The 22,337-nt window shown below is 49.1% G+C and overlaps 1 protein-coding gene across 5 annotated transcripts; it reads left to right on the top strand.

Annotated features, from left to right (window-relative positions):
- Positions 1-251: 251 nt before the first annotated feature.
- On the top strand, positions 252-21,253 carry LOC120728098. 5 transcript variants are annotated; one of them, XM_040022807.1, is made up of 26 exons: positions 252-1,014; positions 6,026-6,153; positions 6,902-7,047; positions 7,185-7,338; positions 9,900-11,281; positions 11,803-11,949; positions 12,055-12,153; positions 12,246-12,507; positions 12,602-12,664; positions 12,758-12,861; positions 13,321-13,449; positions 14,182-14,289; positions 14,482-14,623; positions 14,840-15,322; positions 15,426-15,470; positions 15,545-15,624; positions 15,891-16,003; positions 16,074-16,257; positions 17,852-17,936; positions 18,026-18,171; positions 18,416-18,506; positions 18,593-18,741; positions 18,853-18,938; positions 19,433-19,502; positions 19,583-19,704; positions 19,861-21,253. In XM_040022807.1, exons 1-26 carry the CDS (start codon positions 941-943, stop codon positions 20,090-20,092), a joined length of 4,824 nt encoding a protein of 1,607 aa, XP_039878741.1. In that variant the 5' UTR covers positions 252-940; the 3' UTR covers positions 20,093-21,253. The 5 variants fall into 5 exon arrangements, with proteins under 5 accessions (XP_039878741.1, XP_039878744.1, XP_039878739.1 ...); XM_040022805.1 differs by lacking the exon at positions 252-1,014 and adding an exon at positions 1,083-1,630; XM_040022808.1 differs by lacking the exon at positions 252-1,014 and adding an exon at positions 4,480-4,593.
- Positions 21,254-22,337: the final 1,084 nt, after the last annotated feature.

The following is a 22,337-nucleotide window of genomic DNA, read 5'->3' as shown; positions in this document are numbered from 1 at the left end:
GGAGTCATCTAAATGTTGTCTGCATTCATTTGTTTCAACACTAAAAACGTGAACTTATAACTCAGTCTAAAATTCTGAGGAATGAGGGGTCAGCTTTGGTTTGTGTGTGTGTGTGTGTGTGTGTGTGTGTGTGTGTGTGTGTGTGTGTGTGTGTGTGCGTTTTAAACGGGTGAGTAACTGCGTGTTTAACATATGAAGGACACAGCCGAGTGGTTACTTATCCTGAAATGTCACGTCAGCGTTGTGCGTGGCTGTGTGAACACTGACGGTGGGATAGAGTGAAGCGATCAGGGGGAACTTTGAGCGTCGTTCAGGGAAAACACATCATCGATCAAACGCAGCAGAAGCTAAAGAGACGTGGTGAGTTATGAAACCGTCCTGGTGTTCAGACGGAGTCACCTAGACTCGCCCCTCAGCAGGGGCCAAACCATCCACAGCAGCTTCCACTGGGAGGAGACAAAAAGAGGAAGAGGTCAAGTGGGAAGCAGTGGGGCGGAGGCTCAGTAAAATAAACGCAGGAAACTCGGAGTCACTTATCTGGACATCAAACATGACATGAAGCTGCTTCTGGGCGCTCCAATGAGGGCAGCGTTAGCAGGACAGTATGATTCTACTGCGCACATCAGTTGCGCTCACCTGTAGGAAGGAGAATCCGGAAACACCTGACAGAGTCAGCGAGTCCTGCCGGAGACACCCGGAGACCACGGCCTGTTCTCTCCGGATCATTCAGGGAACCGCAGCTTATCAAACAGGGCCGGCGAGCTTTTCCCACCACTCCTGTCTCCGGGGCATCCTCAGCCTCACCTGGACTCCAGCCCTGCACCCCTCCCCCTGCCCTTGGACGTCGGACGTTGTTCTTTAAAAAGGTTAAAGTGGGACAAACTGAGACGGCGGCTCTGCAGAGCACGGCAAACAAACAGCGGGGGTCCTCATAGAAGATATGGACCAGCACACACCCAGCGAGCAGGAAGCCCACCACACACCGGCAGGAAGCCAGCGCCACAGCTCCGACAGGTAAACAGGGTCTCTGCCCCCACCCAGCAGCGATATCAGTGAACCTCACACAAACGGAAGAGTACAGCTGTGCTAAGTAGACTCTTTAAAACTCTTTAAAATCCCGATTAAACTAATTTCGTTGGTTAATCACAGCGAGTCTGTGCTGCTGTTTAACTTGATTCCAGCAGAGGGCGCTCAAGTCGTCTGTTTCTAGTTTCTTTCACTTTCACACAGCCGTTCATAACTTCCTTTTCAAGCCTCTTCTTCCAATCACAGACGGCAGCACACAGCCAGGCCACTGGCTACAAATCGTACATAACCTTAGAGCAGAGGTGGAGGCAGGTGTGTAGGAGCGAGAGCTTTGTGACCAGGCTTAGGTCTGTAGGCTCGCAGTCATCCCGGTCATGGTGGTCTGAGGAGGGTGGAACCAAAGCGGCTGGACTGCTTTACGTTTTGTGAAGTCGTTTCACCTCAGAAGTGAAGAAGCGTCGTCTTTGCTAAACTTAAAGAAGTGCAGTGGCTTTCTTTCTGAGATGTTTGACACAATCTCCGAGCCGAGCTGTAGTCACTACAGAGGGATAAAGCTGATGATGAGCCACACCAGGAAGATTTGGGAAAGAGTTGTTGGAGCTAGGTTAGGAAGAGAGGTGATGATCAGCAAGCAGCACTGTGACTTAAATATTGATCTAGTTACCATTAGAAAAAAATAATTCTTAAGCTGGTTAATTTTATGTGTAATTTTAAGACTTTATTTTGCTTTTGCTCACTGTGATAATAACTCAGCAGTCCGAACACATAACCCTGTGGAACCCCATCAGAAAACTGTTCCAATCAGAGTAGATGTGTTGTCCTCTGAGCACAACCAGGTAACTCAGACAACAGGCAAAGAATGAAATATCTCTCACAGACAAGATTGCTATTAATTTCAACACAGAACAGACAGAGATCGTGATTTATCTCACAAAAAGACAAGATTGACGTCTGTAGTCCACTAAAACCACAACTTCTGAGAACCTGAAGGAACCAAAGGTGGTTGAAACGCTGACATCATCTTCCACGCCAAAATTGGTCATGGTGCGAGGGCAAAAACCGAGCTGAGGTCAGAAGTCAGAGGTGGTGAGACCATCTGAGACTAACTACTGAGCCAAGGAAGCAATTAGTGACACTGAAAAACTAGTTCATGACTTGATTACTCTAGGCTGGACTACTGTAACTGATTACTATTATTATCATTATAAAATTCCCTAAAAAAACTTTATTTGATCCAAAATTCTGCAATATATTTCTCCTGTTTTGGCTTCCCTTCATTGGCTTCCTGTTGAATCCAGAATTCAAAATCCTGCTCCTCACATACAAGGTCTTCAATAATCAGGCCCCATCTTATCTTAATGACCTTGTAGTACCATATCACCCTATTAGAGCACTTCGCTCTCGCTCTGCAGGCCTACTTGTTGTTCCTAGAGTATTTAAAAGTAGAATGGGAGGCAGAGCCTTCAGTTTTCAGGCCCCTCTTCTGTGGAACCAGCTTCCAGTTTGGATTCAGGAGACAGACACTATCTCCAGGGTGAAATCAGTTAAACTGGGACACTTTTTGGCAAATTTCATATTTTTTGGCAGATTTGGTAAACTGCAAAATAAGCACTAAGTGAGACTGAATTGTGTTTTTGTTGTTAATATGAGTTGTTTTCAATATGTAAACCTTGATTTAATTTCATAAATTATAATTATTCAGGTCCTATAGCTTTTGAAACATTTTTGAGATGAGCAGTGTTTTAGGGTAAAGTGGGCCACTTTATCAGTCAGCTTTGATTTGAACTCATTTTAACAAATATGAACACATTCAAGTGTTGATTTAATAATTCATGAATAAAAACACTGGCATTAAAAATAACTAGAATTAGTTAATTATTACAACATTTTCATAAGAACTGTATGTTCTATTTTAGAGACAGTCTTTACAGAAGAATCCATCGTCAGCATAGATGCCACTTTCTTCTCCACACGTCTCATGGAACCAGGCGCTGCAGTTCCCACAGCTGATCCACTCCCCACTGGCCTTTGGGTCACTTTTGTCTCCATAGACTGCCTTACATGCTTTGCAGGGCACGTCATCCTTCTTTGCACCTTTGCTTCTTCTGGTCTTTTCTATCTTTTTAGTTTGCACTGCCTTGGTGGAAACGTAGTCTACGTGTCCATCGCTTGTGAAGACAAATGACAGAGGTTTGGCCCTCTTTCTGACAGTCCTCTGTTGTTTTGGTTGGGCACACAGATCACTGAATGTAATACAAGTTCAGGTTGATGGCTCTTCCTTTGGTGTGAACAGGTTAAAGACCATCTCTATCTCAGGAACACATTCAAAGTTGACTGTTATTTCTTCAGATCCAACCATCCAAGAATGTAAAGGTTGAGGGCACCTCAGATACCACTGCAGGGGGATGAATGGGGCTGAGGGATTTTAGGGTCTGGATGTTGGTGCTGGAGCTGGTGGTGTCTGGTGGGATCTGCTTGTTGGTTCTGGTGGTGTCTGGGGTCTGATTGCTGGTGCTGTCTGGGATCTGATTGCTGGTGCTGGTGGTGTCTGGGGTCTGATTGCTGGTGGTGTCTGGGGTCTGCTTGTTGGTGCTGGTGGTGTCTGGGGTCTGCAAGTCCATCTAGATCTCTGGCATCATCCTTAGGTAATGACTGAACAAACAACTGAGCCCATTCTAGGAAGACATCATTAATCCAGCCATTATCTGAGACCTGAACAGTAACATTCTCAGGGCACTGTTGGAGCCACTCACATCGTAGCCGCTTCCCTTTAAACATAATCACAGTTTGACTGAAAATGCATTCTGCATTGAAGGCTGCCATGCAGGTGGTAGTTTCACCTTTCTCACCTGCACAGACCTCCAGACATGGTTGGCCAATCACTCCAAGCACCTTGGTTAAGGAGTACTGGTCTTGTGGACCAGACTCGTCGCAGTTCCATACATATGGGAAGGCATGCCCTCGAGGCTGGGAGTGCAGAGCAGGTTGTCATAAACTGGAAACCACTGACTGACCACCTGCTTGTTCAGTGGTGCGGCCCTTGCAGCTGAGAGCAATTCATGCTTTTGTATGCCACGCCCCTTAAAGGTTTTTCTTCCCACTGTCGCCAAAGTACTGATTGTTGGGGTTTCTCCGTAGAGCTCTACAACTGTACTACTCTGTCTTAAATAGTGTAAACGGTTAGCTTAAATAAAAGCTATGTTTACGTGGAGCAGCGCTGTCGGAACAGCCAACCGGAAAATCTGCTAACTCCGATGTCGCCTAGTGTGAGGCTAGGAGCTAAAGCTAACTGCAGCTAGCAGCTGTAGAACCGGATGTTTCAGTAACAGCGACATTAACATAACCAAAGAGTTTGGCTAGCTGGTATTTAAAGTTAAATTTCGACCCCTGTGCTGTTAAAGGGCGTGGGCCTTTATTTTATTCACACTTCTGGCTGTTTTTAAATTGAGTGACTAGGTCAAACACCCGCTTTTTTTTTTCCGCGGCAGAGGGCTGGGTGGGTTTTGGGGGTCGTCGAGGCTGACTTCTTTGGTATTTGAATCGGTCAGAGCGAGCTGAGCAGAGAAGGTAAGTCCACCATGTTTGTTAGCCGCCTGTTGCATGAATTCGCTAAAGGTTTCACCATGATTTTTAAGCTAAAACTGTACATTTCTTCTAGAATAAACCGTCGGGAGCGCACAGGCCGTTTGTGACTTTGCTGTAAACTTGTACTGATGTTGTAAGTCAGCGTCGCGAGCTAATGCGGATATCTCGCTGTGTTATTAAGGTCTCTGAGTAAATGATGATCGTGTAGCTGACCTCACAGCCATTGTTCGTTCAGTGGGCTAGTTTAAGGCATTGTGCAAAAGTGCTGTTTATAAGGTTGGAAACTATCTGGCACTTGGATGTGTGGCGAAACGTTTTTCCCACTGAAAACGTCCAGATGAACAGAATCATCTTATTGGGAACTCAGAGTAAAAGTCAGCTGAATGAAAGTGGGGGTGTGAACAAAAGTAGCTGACCACCGAGCGACCGCTTAAACTCCGAGACAATTTCTAAACGGTAGCGGTGTTATTGCCGTTAAATGCTGTAGTTCCTATTGTATTGTTAGCCGCACTTTATCACACATGCAACCATGACTCCAGCTGACCTGAGATCAGATTGTTTTTATTCCGACGGCAGCCCCACGTGTTAGTTTCCGGAAACACATTTAAGAGCGCATCGGTGCCGCTTCCATTGATTCTATTGGCTAGAATAACCCCCGCTCTGCTCTGATTGGTGTAGAGGCCACTGTGAATGTGTGCTGCGTTCCGGTAACTTTGGAATTTCCGATGCGTGCGTCCCGGTGTTAAGGTTTTGTCTGTCGCAAGATTGCGTCTTTAGCAATACAACGAAGTGTTTTTGTTTTTGCACGTAAACGCAGCCGTGATCGTTAACTCGGGGTGGGCAGGGCTGCGCCGAGTTGTAAATTAGACTTGAGGGGACGTTACAGTTTAAGATTCCGGCTGGAAACGCGGGAATTCCAACTTCGCCTAGAATGCGCTCGTGTTCATTCCGTTCGTTTCCATTCTATAGATTGAATGTGAAGTAAACGACATTTTAATGGGACCCTAAATGCAACGCTTTCACGAAGAAGTCGTTACAGAGGAAGCGGTCAGCCCCTGAAGCAGCACTGTGTGACCCCGGTGTCCGTGACGCTGTGACGGAGGTCTGCAGAGGGAGATCGGGCTCTTTCAAACTGTTAGTAAACCTTCTGGACAGACATTTGTGCAAACACGTGGGCTCGTTTTGGGGCGCTTACAGGAAAATATTACTGCATGAGTGTTCTTACCTGTGTAAATGTCACTCTGACTTCATCAGGCTCTTGTGTATTGCATGCCTCAGTAATATTTGTTTTGCCTCATGTATCATCCCTCCAGCCGGAGCCTATCATGGGGCTAAAGGCGGGGGCCAGGTCGCCAGTCTGTGCAGGGCTGCAGCATTGATGTATGATTTTAAAAACATTGTGATGTGTGTGCAGGTGCCTTTCAGAGATGGCGGTGCATGTGACCCTGAACGGGACGTTTTTGTATAACCGCTACGAGCTGCTGGCGTGGCTAAACGAAACCTTACAGACGAGCTTCACTAAGGTGGAGCAGGCATGCACAGGTGGGTGTGTTTTAACAGGCATGGCTGATGCTGGTACATTGCTAACAGCCTCCGCCTGACTGCTCACGTGGAGTTCTCCGTCCTCCTGAGCCCATCTGTGGTTGGCTAACAGAAACCAACAGGCACTCGCACATCACTCCTATTCTTTCCTCCTTTCCTTGGACTCTTTTCTTTCGGCTGCTCCCTTCAGGGGTCTCCACAGTGGAGGATCTGCCTCCACCTCCTCTGTCATACCAACCCTCTGTCTGTCCTCCTTTTCTACATCCATGAACCTCCCCTGAGGTCTTCCTCTTTTCCTCCTGCTTGGCGGCTTCATCTTCAGCCTCCGTCCTCTGCACATGCTGAAACCGTGTCAGCCTCTGACTCTGAGCTGTCCCTCTGACGAGGACTCATTTCTTAAAAAGGACTACTGTGTTTGTGGACGGTGGCCCAGCTTTCTTGCTATCATGTCTTACTGAGCAGGTGTGCCTCGTGGTGCATGTTGTGAAAAGAAAACCATAAATAAGACTATTTACACAGAGCAGGAAGGAGAGCAAAGGAAAAACCTGTGCTGCCCGAGTGTGTGGCTTACAGGGTTTCCCTGACCCTGCACTGGGCTCATCATTAGAAACTCAGGTCATCTGTCCCTGCAACAGGAACAGGACATGTATGACAGGCAACGAGGAAAAGCCAGTTTGATCAGTGTAAAGATAAAGCCGTGTTAATAATGTAAATGATGTGTAATACTTCCTGCTCTGTTTGTATCCAGGTGCGGCTTATTGCCAGCTGATGGACTGGCTGTTTCCCGGCTCCTTGGACCTCTCCAGGGTCCAGTTCCAGTGCGACACCATCATGCACTCTCTGCACAACTTCACCTTGCTGCAGGCTGCTTTCAGGAAGGCCGGAGTGATCAGAGTGAGTGTTGCTGCGCTTTCATGTCCCGACATTGAAGCGAGTGCTCGCTGCACACCTGTGTTAGAAACAGCAGGATGACTTGGCGCTTGTTCTTTGATAGAAACACGCACCTAAAGATCCTCTGTTGCTCTGCCTAGCACATCCCCATCGAGTCGCTGATGAAGAGGAACTCGGCCGTGGCTCTGACCTTCCTCCAGTGGTTCAAGATCTTCTTCGACGAGAACAATGATGGCAGGGAGTACAACGCCTTGGAAGCTAGAGGAGGACAGAGCCTGGTTCCTGCTGACCTAGGTGTGTCTCGCACAGGTGTCACACAGCGTGTTTTCAGGGAAACCGATGCTGGGAACTAGTGCTGGGCGATATTGAAAAAATATTTATCACGATGTGAATTATTTTATATCACGATAACGATATATATATCCCGATGTACCACAATGTTTGCACTTATTCTCTGAAAAGTGTGACAGATGTCATTGCTCACTTTTCTCCAACTTTATTTTGAAGGTTTAAAGGAACTGTCACAAATGAGAAACGTGCATTTTAGTGCAGCAATATAAATGCATCAAAGGAAAACAGCTGTGGCCTTCTTTATTTTCAAAATCATACATTTAAAATGAAGTTTTTAAAGTGCACAACAGTTTCAAGGTTTTCTGCCCAAAATATTTGTCTTACTGACATGCATATCATATATGCTAGTAAAACTAATGTGTGTATATACACTAGTACTACATGCACGTATATACGCACATAATGTACTTTATGCACGTTAAATACGTAGCGACGGCAGACTCGTACCTTGGGCTAACATGACTCCAGTGTGGTCATGTGGGAAGTCCGCAGTCTGTCAACAGCGAGCGCGGCGTCTTTGTTAATGAAGCGGATGGTTACGCTCATGCAGGGCTGCGTATCTCTGCTCGTCCACAGCTCAGCAGCCAAGGCTTAATGCACGACACTGCAAACATCCTGCTCTACTTTGGCCCGCCATGCGTCGTATAAGCGAGGCGACTCGACTTTACTGAAGCGCTTACGACCGGGCATAACGTACCTCGGATCAAGGACTTTGACGAGGTCATGAAAGCTGTCCTTCTCAACTACATAAACAGGACCATGCCTTTACAAATGTAATGCGAGACGGCGCCTGTGATTTGTTTATGGCGCTGGGACGTTTTCTCATACGGGCCTCGTGTGAAAGGCTGCTGCGTCTTCAGCTGGTATAGTTTTTCTTTCCCAACTTGCTCCCGTCGTTCCACAGCTTGGTTTAGCTCGGATTCTCTGGATTCTTCTTCGTGGGCCTTCTGTAGGTGATACAAGAGATTTGTTGTGTTGCCATCGGGCGCGGGAATAGTTTTATAGCATAGCTTACAAATGGGCGTCTTCTGCTCCGTGTTGGAGCTGTTGAACCCAACATGTAACCAAATCACAGACGTACCCCCTCTGTTGGTAAAAGTGCTTCTTCTTGGGCTGCCTGTGCAGCCGTCTCTGCCTGGTGCATGTCCGGGCATGAAGCTGCAACCTGTCAAGCGTCCATCGTTTTTGAGTTCCCGTAAAGCAGTGATGTGCGATACCAGGGGCGATCGTGGCTCAAGAGTTGGGCGTTCGTCTTGTAATCGGAAGGTTGCCGGTTCGAGCCCTGGTTCCAACAGTCTCGGTCGTTGTGTCCTTGGGCAAGACACTTCACCCGTTGCCTACTGGTGGTGGTCAGAGGTGGCGCCAGTGTCCGGCAGCCTCGCCTCTGTCAGTGCGCCCCAGGGTGGCTGTGGCTACAATGTAGCTGCCATCACCAGTGTGTGGATGACTGGATGTAGTGTATTCAAATACAGGCCATTTACCACTGATTTCCTTTCCGATCTCATACCAAGTAAAATTCAGGGTGGTATCGACGATACTGCTCTGATACCGATACAAAAAATTGATGTTTCATTGTATTATGTAATTGTAATAATATAGCTTCATAATGATTACAGGACATCAGATTACTTGTATAACTTGTATACTTATAAAAAACCTGCTATTTGAGCATGTTCAGCACTAAAGGACTCTGCGTCTGTCTCGCCCTAGCAGCACCTGTCCCTCTCCTCCTCTTCAGTTCGCCTCAACATAAGCTCGTCATATTCTGTGATATGAGTTATTCTGAGGTGTTTGATGAGGTCAGTGGAGCTGCCACAAAACCTCACTGTCTTGCCACATCGCAAACCGCGTCTTGGCTGTTTGTGGAGGTAAAACACGTCCACACATGACTCCATTTACGCTCAGCCATTGTTGTGAGTGCGCACGCCAGGGGCTGCCACACAGTTATGCAGCCGTATTTCGCACATGACTATGAAAGGCGGAAGAGGAAGTAGTTCCTTCCAGTGTAGACGATCCGAATGTTATAGTTTCTTTCCACTGTGTTAATGATAAACTACAAATTTACCCTAAATTACTAAAATATCGATATTTTAAAGTGAGAATCGATTCTAGAACATAAATGACTGATATCGGAGGAATCGATATTTCAGTATTGATCCGCACATCTCTGCCGTAAAGCATGACGCATATCCGGGTGCACGTAAAGCAGCACCATGTCGCAAAACTACAAGAAGTTCCTTTGTGAAAAATATCATTTTTTATACTTTGCATAGAGTATGTATAGTGACAAGACAACACTAATACATTTGCCACAGGCTATTTAATATCTTTTATGTAATAGTTTATAAAAGTGGGTCAGAAACGATAACAAACGGTAAAGATCGTCAGCACGACCGGAAACGTTGAAGCTTTAATGTTTTGCTGCTCGTTTTAAAGCCAGAAGTTTAATATGTGAACCTTCACTTCAAAGCTGTCGCCTAACGCTCCCCCCCCCCCCCCCGCAGGTGGTGCATTTCTCCTGCCGAATCAGAAACTCGCCGTCACCGTGACGACGGACAGTAAAACCATAGAGGAAGAAAAAGCAAATGATGTAATCTCGCTGATCTCCGACGACGAGGACGATGTGGTGGACCTGACGATGGAGTCGGTAACAAACATAGACGAGTGTGTTCCGCCTGAGCAGGTGAAGGAGGCGGAGTCAACAGACTCCTTGGTGGACGAGGGCGATGTTTTGCTGCGATTCAGTAAACGGTACTGCCGCGATGACGTGGACCTGACGCCGACCGGCCAAATCATCAACGCGCTCCGCAGCACACCGTACTGCCTGTACCTGCACGTCGGGGTCGAGCTGGGCGGGGGCCGGAGGACGAGCATCGTCCTGATTGGCTACTTCGACAGCTGCTCGGGTGCGAGCGTGGTGAGGCCGCTGCTCGCGGTGCAGCTCAGCGTGGATTCGGCAGTCGGAGCCCCGGAGTCAGATCCACACCTTCTGATGAAGGCGCTGACGGAGGCTGGCCTTCCTCTCTCCAACCTGGCTGTGTTTTACTGTGATGCTCCGCCCCCACAGGTGAGCCGGAGGTTTGAAGCCCAGCTCCGGCTTTTCAGCCCCAGCTTGGTATCGCTCTGCGGCCTTCCTGGGATGGCGGGACGAGCGTGCCAGGCCGGACTCCTCACATCCTTCAGTCACGTGGTCGACCTGGTGAAAGACATCCACCGTCACTACTCCACCTGCGCCTCCATCAACGACAGCCTGAAGGAGCTGTTTGCGGACGTGGAGCACCACAACCTGTCCCGCCCCGTCTCCTCGCAGTGCTTGTTCTTCATCCACGCCGTGCAGAAGATGGCGGGCTGCTGGACGGATTTGGTGGAGTATTTTAAACTTGAGGCGCTGGCCGTGGACGCCGAGCGCATCAGCACCCAGCGAATCACCGTCCGGCTGACCGATCCGAAAGTTGAGCTACACTTCCTGTTCCTCGCCTACGCGCTGGAGCCGCTCCGGGCGCTCCAGGAGCTGCAGCAGTATGGCTCTGCGAATGTCGGAGTGGAGCTGCAGCTCACGCTCGTGCTGCTTCACTCGTACGCGGCGAGGGTCCTGCAGCCGGCCGCCCTCGAAGACTTTCTCAGGAGGCGAGACGTGAAGCTGCTCAGCAGCGAGGCGAAGCTGCTGCCCGCAGCCGAGGTGAAAGTGGGCGCTCGAGTCAAAAACCTCCTGCGGGCCACCCCGGCCGTGGATCTGGACGACGAGGACAGGGCCGACTTCATGAAGGACGCGCGGGTGTTTTACCAGGCGGCGCTGCGGAGCGTGGTCGAGAGCGTTCCCGAGCAGCTCGGAGACTCGGCGCTGAGGAACATCACCCTCGTCCAGAAAGACCCTCACAGAGTCAGCGTAAGACGCCTTTGTTTGTGTGCTGCTGGAGGCAGAGCAGGGCTGGTACACTGAAGGTCGCCGGTTTGATTCCCGGCCGACTTGTAGTCTAAGAAAAGCGGCTGCAGCAGGATTTTCCTGGCTCGTAGTCGGGATTCCTTCCTCAAATCTGCATTTTACTTTATCATGAATCACCTTCGAGTGTGTGAAATCAAAGCTGCTTTGACATACACCAAATTATTCTGCACATGGTATTTGTCTCTGATTTCCTGAGTAGTCGATTCAAATGATGTTTAGACCTGAGGGCGGCGACGATAACCAGGGCGCCAGCTCCCCAAAGAGAGAGAGAGCTTCCAGTACATGTGTGCTGTAGGTAGATTAGCCAGATGCTCTGACCCACACACTCGGTCCTGGCTGCTCCTGTGAGCTGCTGTCAGGCTGCAGGATTTGTGCACTTTAAAGGTCACTTTGTTACGCTGTGTTCATAAGATGCCGTCTGTACCTGCTGCTAATGACTCTGCAATGCAACATCCCGTCCTCAGAATAAGCTATCCAGCAGCGTGCTGTCAGAGATGGCGGTAGAGCTGCGTCTGTGTGACGCCGCCTCTTCAGAAGCCGATCAACTTCAGGACGACTACCTCAGTTTGATTCACGCGACGAGAAGCGGAGAAGCTACTTCCTGGGCAAAGGTGAGGGCACCAGCGTGGCCTGAACGTCCACACGTCTGGTTGCTGCAGTAAATGCATGGATAAAAGCTCTGTGTGTGAGCCGAGACAACGCGTGTCTGTTTGCAGATGGTGAGCGAAGTCAGCCCCGGCTCGACGCTGCGCAGGCTCATTTTGACCCTCCTGGCCCTGCCGAGCTCGCTGCACCGGACTCAGGTGTTTGCTAAGGTGAGAGGTCAAAGCCATGTGAGTGGCCCACACGACCCAGGTGGGAAGGGATAAATAATTTCCCTTTTTTCTGTCTTTGCTTTAATCCCAAGGTGTCGAACATCCCCAAGACTTTTCCTGACAGCCGAGAAGCCTCCAAAGCTTTGCCTGAACCGGGGATGTGGGCGAGAAGACCCAACAACCGCAGGAGGAAGATACCCGTCCGTCACCAGACAGCTTACGATAATGAGAGGAAACAGGAAGTGGACAAACTGAGCTCATCGGAGGACAGCGACTGGACCAAATCCAGACCACCTGTGCGTTCCAGGGAATACAGCAGCACGGAGGAGTCGGGCGACACAGAAAACTCCTCCGGTAGGACTGACGCCGGAGTTTGCAGCTCTGACACGAAGTTGATGTGACGCCTCGTTGATGTTAATCAGTGACTGCGTGTCCTGTTTTTATCCAGATGTGGTGGATGTTACAGAAGCTTCCAGAATGTGTCGGGCTGACAGACTGAGGCAGCTGCACAGTAAGAAATGTCCCACCAGTGCAATAAGAAAGGGCCGTTTCTGTTTGTATTTGTTCGCTGAGCTGCTTCAGCCGCTTCTCGTCTCGTTTGCAGGTCACAGAAATCGTCAGGCCAAGTCTGATTTTGTCGTGAGCAGCGATGACGAGGATTCAGCAGCCACGCCGACCCGAGTAGCATCGGCGCGGGAACAATCACCTGTAAGGCATTTCACACCAGCTGCTAACTAGCAGCACTGTCTGTGTTTACTGTGTTCATGAGTGATGTGTCACTGCAGCCGTCGTGTGACGCATCTGCAGAACATTTCAGCTGAACAGCCAAGTACCAAACTTTTCTTCTCAATCAGGGACAGTTTGAGTTTGTTGGTAACAAATAACAGAAAACTGAGTTTGGAGGCGGCGGTCACATGAAACGATGCGTTTAAGGACATCAGAAAGTTTCAGCGCTTTCACACCGTGGCAGTTTCTTATTTTGCAGCGTCTTGTACAAAAATGTGAAACTCGGCGTGCGTTTGTTGAAGGCAGCGATGGGAAAGTGTGTTTGCTGGTGTCGACTCAGTTTAGCTTACTGTGAAATCACCTGCTCACACGTTGGTCGCTATGGCAACAGAAACTAACAGTGTTTCGCGTGAACACATCTGTGTGTGTTTTGTCCTGAAGGGGGAGCTGGTCTGGGGTTACGTTGGGAGCTCGGCGCTGTGGCCGGCCGTCGTCCTGCCGTGCAGAGGAGAAACTCCACCGCCAGGGAAGACGCTGGTGGAGTGGTACGGACAAAAGACGTCCTCACAGGTGAGTCGCACCATGCTGTCGACCTGTGGAACCAGGAAGTGTGGATCAGCTCTCTGTTTAGTCCAGGCTCTGATCCAGTGAGTCGTACCCAGAGCGCAGGGCAGAGCTTGACTGATGAAGACGTCCGACGGTCCTCCTCTGATAAGGAAACAGGGAGACAAATCCTGCTGAATTGATACTGTAAATTCAAGCAGAACAAAGCTGGTCATAGATCCAACCAGTGAGTTCAGTGTCAGCATCTCCTCTGGTGCCCCCAGAGCCAATCACAGTGGAAGTACCAACCTGGAGCTTCCTGGGCCCCTTTCTATACTCATTTGAGTCCCTCGCTCGTCCTCTCGGGACATCCAATCACGGCTGTTGACACACAGTCACCTGACGTCCCGCTTCACCTCCTCTCTCTCTCCTTTGTCTCTCCTGAGTTTTCTCAGTCACGTTAGACTCATTATGTTTGATTAAGAAGAGAAATGATTTGCTGTTAGTCAGAGAATTGAGCCCCTCCTGTCAAATATGAGGGAGGTGTGTGTGTGTGTGTGTGTGTGTGTGTGCGCGCGCGCGTTTGTGCGCGCGTTTGTGCGTGCATGCCCTGAGTTTGAGTCCTTTCCTCTGCAGACGTGATCAGACGGTCGTTTCTTTGTCTTCTGCTTTAAATTATTAGTAAAATCTGTATTTGTGCCTTTCTCCTGTGCCGATCGGCCCGCGGTGGATGGATGTTTTCCTTCTCTCTGATCCCAGGTCAGTTTGCAGGATCTCAAACCTTTCGCTGCGTTCACCCAGAACTTTTGTGCCGACTCCTTCAACATCCGGAACACCTACCAGGAGGCCGTGTACCTGTCCCTGCAGGTGTGTTTGTTCAAACAGGAGAAATACTGGAGTTGAAGAGTCCTGGACTCGTTTTGTAAAGAACAGGTCAAAACTTCAAGGAACCTGAGATTCCACAACACTGCCATGTTCTTACTATGTTATTTTAAATATGTTTTGCTAAACTGAAGTCTGTGTGCTCGTATGTGACGCGTCCTGCTTCCTCTGCACCAGGAGGCGGCTCGGCGCTGTAAGAAGCAGTTCTCTCCTCCTCCAAAGGGCAGAGAGGAGCTGCTGAAGCAGATGTTGGACTGGGCGTTGGGAGGCTTCCAGCCGTCGGGGCCTGAAGGATTTCAGCCCAACGCTCCAAAGAACGGTAAGAACATTGATACTACCTGCAGAGTCAGACCCTTTTCTACTACCTGCCTGACTGAGTCGGAGTGACGGTGTGGCTCACCTGTGAACGCCTGTTTCTGTGTCAGTCATGGAGGCGGGGTCAGGGGTCGTACAGAAGGAGCTCAGAGTAGGACAGACTTGACGTGCTCCGTCTTATTTATGATGTATTTTGATCACGTTTGATTTCCCTCTGCAGACTGGTGGTCGAGGGTGATGAAGAAGCTCCCCCATAAAGCCTCCTCTTCTCCTGACTCCTCCAGCATCAACCTGAAAGATGTGGAGGTGTGCCTGAAGAGGCTGTCCTGCAGCTCCATCAGGAAGGCCTCAAAGCCAGCAACGGCAAACAAAAAGGAAGGTCATCCTGCGGAGCACGGCCCCAAAGCACGGAAGGAGAAGGAAGCTCGAGGAGGAGGGTCAAAGATGGGGAGACAGGGGAAGAAGGAGGAAGAGGAGGAAGAAGAAGAAGAGGAGGAGGAGGAGGAGGGGTGGCGAGGAGGGTGGAGAAAGGGGAAGAGTAAGACGGGATGGAGAGGAAGGAAGGCTCATAAGAAGCGAGGCGAGCTGAACGATGACGTGTCGTCTGATTGGATGCCGAGCAAGAAGAAGATCTACACCAAACTCCACAACAAGGTCAACAAGCCGACCGCCTCCTACGCACAGCCCGACCAGAAGCACAGAGGTAACGCTCGGCGGCTGTTAGCGATGCAGCTGTTAGCCTCCGCTGTCAGCTCTCACCTGAGCAGGTGTGAACGTGGCTCACTCTCTCTCACTGCTCCTTTCAGAGACGATCATCAGCACGATCGTGGACATGAAGCTGGACATCGAAGGTGAGTGTGCAGCGCTGCATGCCTGGAATCTTTGCGTGTATAAGCTCGTGTGTTTGATCGTGTGCTGTTTGCAGGGTACTGTCTGTGCTGTGGGACGGACAACATTGAGATCTTCCACCCTCTGTTTAAAGGCGGCCTGTGCCTGAAGTGTAAGGTGAGGAGCTGCTCTCAGGCTTGGTGCTCGACTCCCTGATAGTCGTGAGGAAGGACCCGTGCATCCATCAGCACGCGCACTTTAAAGCTGCATGGACGCTGCTGCAGTTTGTGGTGTCGGGTTGCAGCGTAGACCTAACGCAGAAACAGGAATCCTGCAGAGCTTTTAAAGAACTGAGCAGATGTTTTCCTTTGTTTCTGTGTGTTGTTCGAAACGTTCAAGCTCCTCCTGAGCAGCTGGCTGTGATGGTGTCTGTGTGCCTGCAGGATAACTTCACAGAAACCTTATATCGTTACGACGGCGATGGATATCAGTCCTACTGCACCATCTGCTGCTACGGGATGGACGTCCTGCTGTGTGGCAACGATGGCTGCTGCAGGTTCTCAGCTTCTTTCAGTGTTTCGGCCGCATGTGCGAGCCCGTTCTTAACCTCTGTTCTCCGTCCTCAGGTCTTACTGCGAGGACTGTCTGAACATCCTCGTCGGGCCGGGAACGTTTGATTCGCTGAAGCTGGAGGACCCGTGGATCTGCTACCTGTGTCAGGCTCACAGACCCCACAGAGCGCTGATCCCCAGAGAGGACTGGAGCATCCGCGTGCAGGAGTTTTTCACCAATGACAGCGGCATGGAGTTTGTGAGTGGAAAACCAGCCTTCGTAAAGATCTGTGTGCAGGAAGCCCTCAAAGGTGCTGCCCTGCCCCCGCTGATTCTATTAGTCCTTTATTCATTTATCCAGGTAAAATCTCACAACACATCAAATTAAGAGCGACATTGAAAACAAAAGAACTTCCTTTAACATGGACTTAAACTGCCCCAGGGTATCTGATCATTGCAGTTGCTTGGAGACTAACAGCGTTACTAAAAAATTATCCGTCCATTTGCTTCCGCGTAACCTTCTCAGGGTTGCGGCGTGCGCTGGAGGCTATCCCAGCTGTCTTAAGGCAGGAGGCGGGGTACACCCTGGACACGCCTCCTGTCCGTGGCAGGGCACACAGACAACCGTTCGCGCTCACATTCACACCTACGGTGTGATTTAGTGTTTCCAACTATCCCCACTAACTGCATGTCTGTGGACTGTGGGAGGAAGCTGGAGAGAACCCACACAAACACGGGGAGAACATGTGAACTCCACCCAGAAAGACCCTGATGGAGGAACTGAACTCAGGACCTTCTTGCCCCCTGCAAATGATCCATAAGTGTAAATTTGCACGCATCTTTAAATATCCACATTATTGCATACGCTGGGTTAGACTCTGATTCTCACAAATAAGCTACAAGACCTACAAGCAGTTTTTCTCATGACTTTCTTTTTAGTTGTGTGAAGGGAACCTGCAAAGTAAGAGTGTCTGCGTAACCCTTTTTGTGTTTTGCGGTGTACGTGACGACTCTAACAATGGTAACTGTAGCTCCCACACAAAGGTTTTCTCAGGTACTCGCACAGCAGATTCTTTCGTCCATATCGTGGCAGAAAGTTCATTTTTATTCCCGACAGTTGTCAAAGTAATGCTCGCTTAGCGCAGCGGGCCGAACTCGCAGCCCGTAGAAATATAACGCCGTCTGTCCCTTGAGGTGACGTTTCTGTTAGGGACGATTTGTTTGTTGTGCAATATTAAAATCTTCAAAAATGATTGAATATGAAGGCACCATGAGCACAAACATGCTGAGGGATCGGCTGTGTTAGCGTCACAAACTCACGTGAACACTAAAGTGTGCGTTTGTGTTTTACATACGAACAAAATGCAGGACAGAGGACGGGTTATTTGGTAGTTCAGTGAGTTCAGTTCAGAGGGAAACGTGCTCATGTTTGCAGTTTTGAAATAAAAAACAAAACAGCTTTGTTTTTTACTTGAACTCTAAAATGAGAGGACGTGCCAGCAGCGGCACACAGCTCCTTGCAGTCTGACGCCCCGCCCTCTGTCACAGCTAGTGACCCCTGTGGCCACGTGGTGAACTGCAGTCATCAGTCCCAGCAGGATCAGGAGTTCTGTGCTTCTGTTGTTTTGTGTGTTTGTGTAGAGGGTTAAACTATGTTGGTGACGCATTTGCTTTAATTCTCTTCAAGATAAATAGAAATTAGAAATAAAATGTTGGTGTCGGCATCAGATCCGCTCAGGGTTACTTTTTTTTTTTTACATCGGAGCACCCCGTGTTGTGAGTCAGGTGTGACTTCCTGTCGTCTCGTCAGAAATCACGCCGGCTCTTGTGTGATGCTGTTTTTCTTGTTGCAGGAGCCTCACCGCGTCTACCCGTCCATCCCTGCAAACCTCCGCCGACCCGTCAGAGTCCTGTCGCTGTTCGACGGCATCGGCACAGGTGAGCTTTACCTGCCCTTCTGCTCCTGTGAAACGGCCACACGCTCCTGCTTTTCCACACAGCCCCTTCTTTTCTCCGCGTCTCGACAGGTTTCTACGTGCTCAAAGTCCTGGGCATCAAAATAGACAAATACGTCGCCTCTGAGGTTTGCGAGGATTCGGTCGCCGTTGCCACCGTCAACCACGACGGGAAGATGGTCCACATCGGAGACGTGCGGCACATCACTCAGGAACGCGTATGTCCTTCGTAATTCCTCTTTCCACAAATGAGGACGCGCTCTGTTTTATTTTGGCGTCTCCACAGCGGTACGTATCCGTGCGAGCAGGAGACCAACATGGCGGACAGACTGAGAGGGCGTCTCCAGTTTGTTTTTCTGAGCTGAGACAGAAGATTTGACTGAGTTTGACGGGTCAGAATATAGAAAGTGCTGCGGTGAAGCCCCGCCCCCTTTTCTCACCACGTCTTCTTTGCTCCTCCAGCTCGAGCAGTGGGGACCTTTTGACCTGCTCATCGGCGGCAGCCCCTGTAACGACCTCTCCATCGTCAACCCGTTAAGGAAAGGCCTCTACGGTAGGTTTCTGCAGCTCGTCCGGTCACACAGGTGTCAGTGGTCTAAAGGTTATTGTTGGTGTTCCTGTGTCACTTCCCTCCTGCAGAGGGCACCGGGAGGCTTTTCTTTGATTACTACCGCATCCTTCAGTGGCTGAAGCCCAAAGAGGACGACCCGCGGCCGTTCTTCTGGCTGTACGAGAACACGGTCGCCATGAACACCTGCAACAAAATCGGCATCTGCCGCTTCCTGGAGGTCTGCACGCGCTCACTTCAGTTTGGATCCATAACCCTCTGCCCTTCCTCTTCCTGTGTGCTTCCTTAGTTAAACTGACGAGGTGTAAACTGTGTCTTGTTTTCCCGTCAGTGTAACCCGGTGATGGTGGACGCCATGCACGTAACTCCGGCCCGCAGAGCTCGCTACTTCTGGGGAAACATCCCGGGAATGAGGAGGTACGTGAGCTTTAGCATCTTTTTAATATTAGTGGAAAGTATTAGTCGGATATTTCGTGTTTTCGTGGAGTTTCCTCTTGTGAAGTGCGGGCTCCATGAATCGTGGGGTTTGTGCTGAGCTGGAGCTGCAGAGGACGGCAGCGGCTGCTTTTAATGAATCGCTGTGATTTAAATCTGAAGCAAAGATCGTTAGAGGGAAACGCCCGGTGAGGGGATCCTCTGTGAGGGCACGTTTCCTCATTCCAGGAAGACAAAAGTTTTCCGATGGAAAAGTTTGTCTTTTGCGAGCGACGCCTGCTCGAGCTCAAACGGTTTAGCCGGCTCCGGGACGGCCACAGCGACCCAAGCAGACAGGAAGGGCTGTGGCGGTTAGCAGCAACGAAACTTTCAAAATAAGAGCAAAATACTGAGATTCTCCGAGGCCAAAAGGGGAAAAAAGTTCAAATGCGTTGGCGGATAAGCGCTTTAAATAAAGTTTTATTTTTCACCCGCAGGCCCATCGTAGCCACCCAGAGCGACAAGCTGGACCTGCAGGAGTGCTTGGAGCTGGGCAGAAAGGCCACGGTGAGTGACTGAGTCTGCTCCTCGCTGTGATCCGTCCACAGCTGCTCGGCCACATGATCGTTCTCATGCTTGTGTTCCAGATGTGTAAGGTGAGGACGATCACCACCAATGCGAACTCCCTGAAACAAGGAAAAAATGTCAACAAGCTTCCCGTCCTCTACAACGGCAAAGAGGACAAACTGTGGATCACGGAGCTGGAAAGGTAGCAGGCTGAAGGGTTGTAACGTCTCTCGTCCACTCGTCTCTAACAGCCTGTGGGCTGATTTCTGTGGATCCACTGAGTTTTTATCTGAGCCACGAGCAGTGTTGTCCTGTTAGATGGGTGGATTATTAAAGGTGTCCTCCTTCCTCCCTGCAGAGTCTTCGGGTTCCCTAAACATTACACCGATGTGCGGGACATGAACCGGCAGCAGCGGCAGAAGGTGCTCGGGAAGGCGTGGTGTGTCCCCGTCGTCCGTCACCTCTTGGCCCCCCTGAAGGACTACTTCACCTGTGAGGACTTATCTCCTCTAACCACAGCTGCCACCACCTCCTCCCCCCCCTCCTCACAGTCCTCCAGTGCCTCTGCAGAGCAGCAGCTGTCGAGTTAGGAGGAGGCGCTACCGTTCAGATGTGGTCATTTGATCAGCGACACAGTGCTGACGTGTCAGTCTGTGCGCAGGTATCTGCGGTTTCTCACCTGAGGACGAGGCTGATGGATGAGCCTTTCACTGCTGGAGAGATTCAGCAGCACAACAATGTTTTTCAAACTAATTTAAACCTCTTAATACAGTTCAAATGAGCCCGCTGCAGGTTCATTCATTTTAAAATGTGGGTTCAAATAATTCCAGGTGTACTTTCAGGTAATACCACTTCATACCACAAGATGGTGCAGTGAGTAAGCGTAAGCTTTGAGTCCTGTGAAAAAGGCCATGAGGACGGGCTGAAAGGAAGTACTGAAAGTGTCAGCACGCTGCCCCCTGGTGGCGAAGGATAATTAGAAAAACGATTTTTAATCATGTTTCTTGTTTCCAGGAGAAACAGATTTTTTTTTTTACTTAAACATAAATCAGAGCAAAAGAAAGTTGCTACACTTGAACATGTTGATCCTCTGCAGTGTCTGGGAGCAGGAATCTGACACCTGCGTCTTCGGTTACCTGTGTCAGACACTCTGGCATCAGCAGAGCTGAGGACATGTCAGCTCTTTATTTATCACCTTTTTTACTCCTTTTTTAAAAACTATGAAGTCATGCATTTCAAACTCAAGCACAGGCCGGGACCCCAGTGTGTGCTCAGCTGTGTTTAGACTCTACCTCCAATAAAATTGTGACGACCTAAAGGCTGAGGTCCTGTGTTACTGCGGTGCTCGTTGATGAACTGTGTGCTTCTGTAATGAAGCTGTAACCAGGTGCTTTCCTTAATCCTTAATTCTACTGTTGTTGATGTAAATCAGTTAAACTATGAGTGCGACCGTGACACACGTCACTGTATGTTCTTAATATTTCACACAGGACTGATCTGTGGATGTTGACTACATCTGTATTACTGTTTGGTTTGCAGTTTTTCAGCTCGTCTCTGACTTCAGTCTCAGGGATTTGAGGCGAGCGAGGAAAACCAGACCGAGCCGACGTGACAAACTGTTCAAATGTTGCTCGAGCGTTTAAATCAGTTACACATCCTCACCTCCGTTTTTTTTCTTCGTTTGATTAATGAAATGTTATTTAAAATTGTTCATTTTCAATGAAACAACATAAATCAAATCTCACTCTGAAGCAGCGTCTGTGACTTTGTCAGCAGTGGAGCTTACAGCCTGGAGGTGGCGCGACGCTCAGAGCATAAGCAGCTGTGCTCATTTCTGTCTCATTTGTCAAAGTGCCCGTCCTCGACTCCTGGCATCTTAGTCCCTCCCACCTGTGAAACAAGGGCAGGTGAGGCAGCGGGCGTCCTTGCCTTAGAGGCCGGTGACGTAATCAGCAGCGTTATCAATAACTTAGTTTGCTGCGTTTTATGTTCTCAGGTATAACGGAGCTGTTGTGCTTATTTCCACGTTCACGAAACTCCCAGAATGCTTCAGTGTGACGGCTTCAGTCCCTGTGTCCCAATTTAGCGACCGCACGTTCGGAGTACGCGCAGAACAACTGATGTTGTTCATGAGACTAAAATCATCTCACTTTGGTAATGTAAATATAATATGGACAATGTTATATTTGTCAGATTATTATGAGATATTTTACAGGATATATTACAGCAGTGAGCTTGAACTCTGGGTCAAAGATTCAAGTTGCAGTTATTTATATTTCCTGTCACCTTAAATCTTCACTCACAGACAAGCATCTGTGACAGTGAATATATAGAGACTGAAAATGTGACGTCATTCAGGGGTAAAACCGCAAAGGATTCTGGGAACTCGGGGCAAGAGGTACAAGCGCACGCAGGCTTTCAATTGAAATCAGTCACACAGCGATAAAAAGAAACACAAAAAATGGCAAGAAGCTGTTGTGTTATTAACTGCAATAGTCGGTCGCATGACAGCCACGGGAAGCCGACGGGTAAAGAGATCGTTGTTATCGGATTACGTATTACATTGTATCATATATAAGAGACAAATATTGTTCGTTTAATATGTTGGCATCACTAAATTTGTCTCAATGCTTACATATATGTGTAAAAGCAAATGTACGAGCTGTGATAACTGTGTCTGATAGAATGAAGAGTAGACTGATATATGAAATATTCCTTTATTGGGTGAGAAAATCAGACCATGTCATAACTGCTGTAAGTCACACAGAATAGACATCAGAGCCTTAAACAGGCTGACGTCTGCTAAATGGGTCAAACTGGGCAGGAAGTCTACAA

Source organism: Simochromis diagramma, unplaced genomic scaffold (genome assembly GCF_900408965.1).
Source record: "Simochromis diagramma unplaced genomic scaffold, fSimDia1.1 OVJJ01000308.1, whole genome shotgun sequence".
Classification (NCBI taxonomy): domain Eukaryota; kingdom Metazoa; phylum Chordata; class Actinopteri; order Cichliformes; family Cichlidae; genus Simochromis; species Simochromis diagramma.
This window is presented reverse-complemented; position numbering and strand designations above follow the sequence as displayed.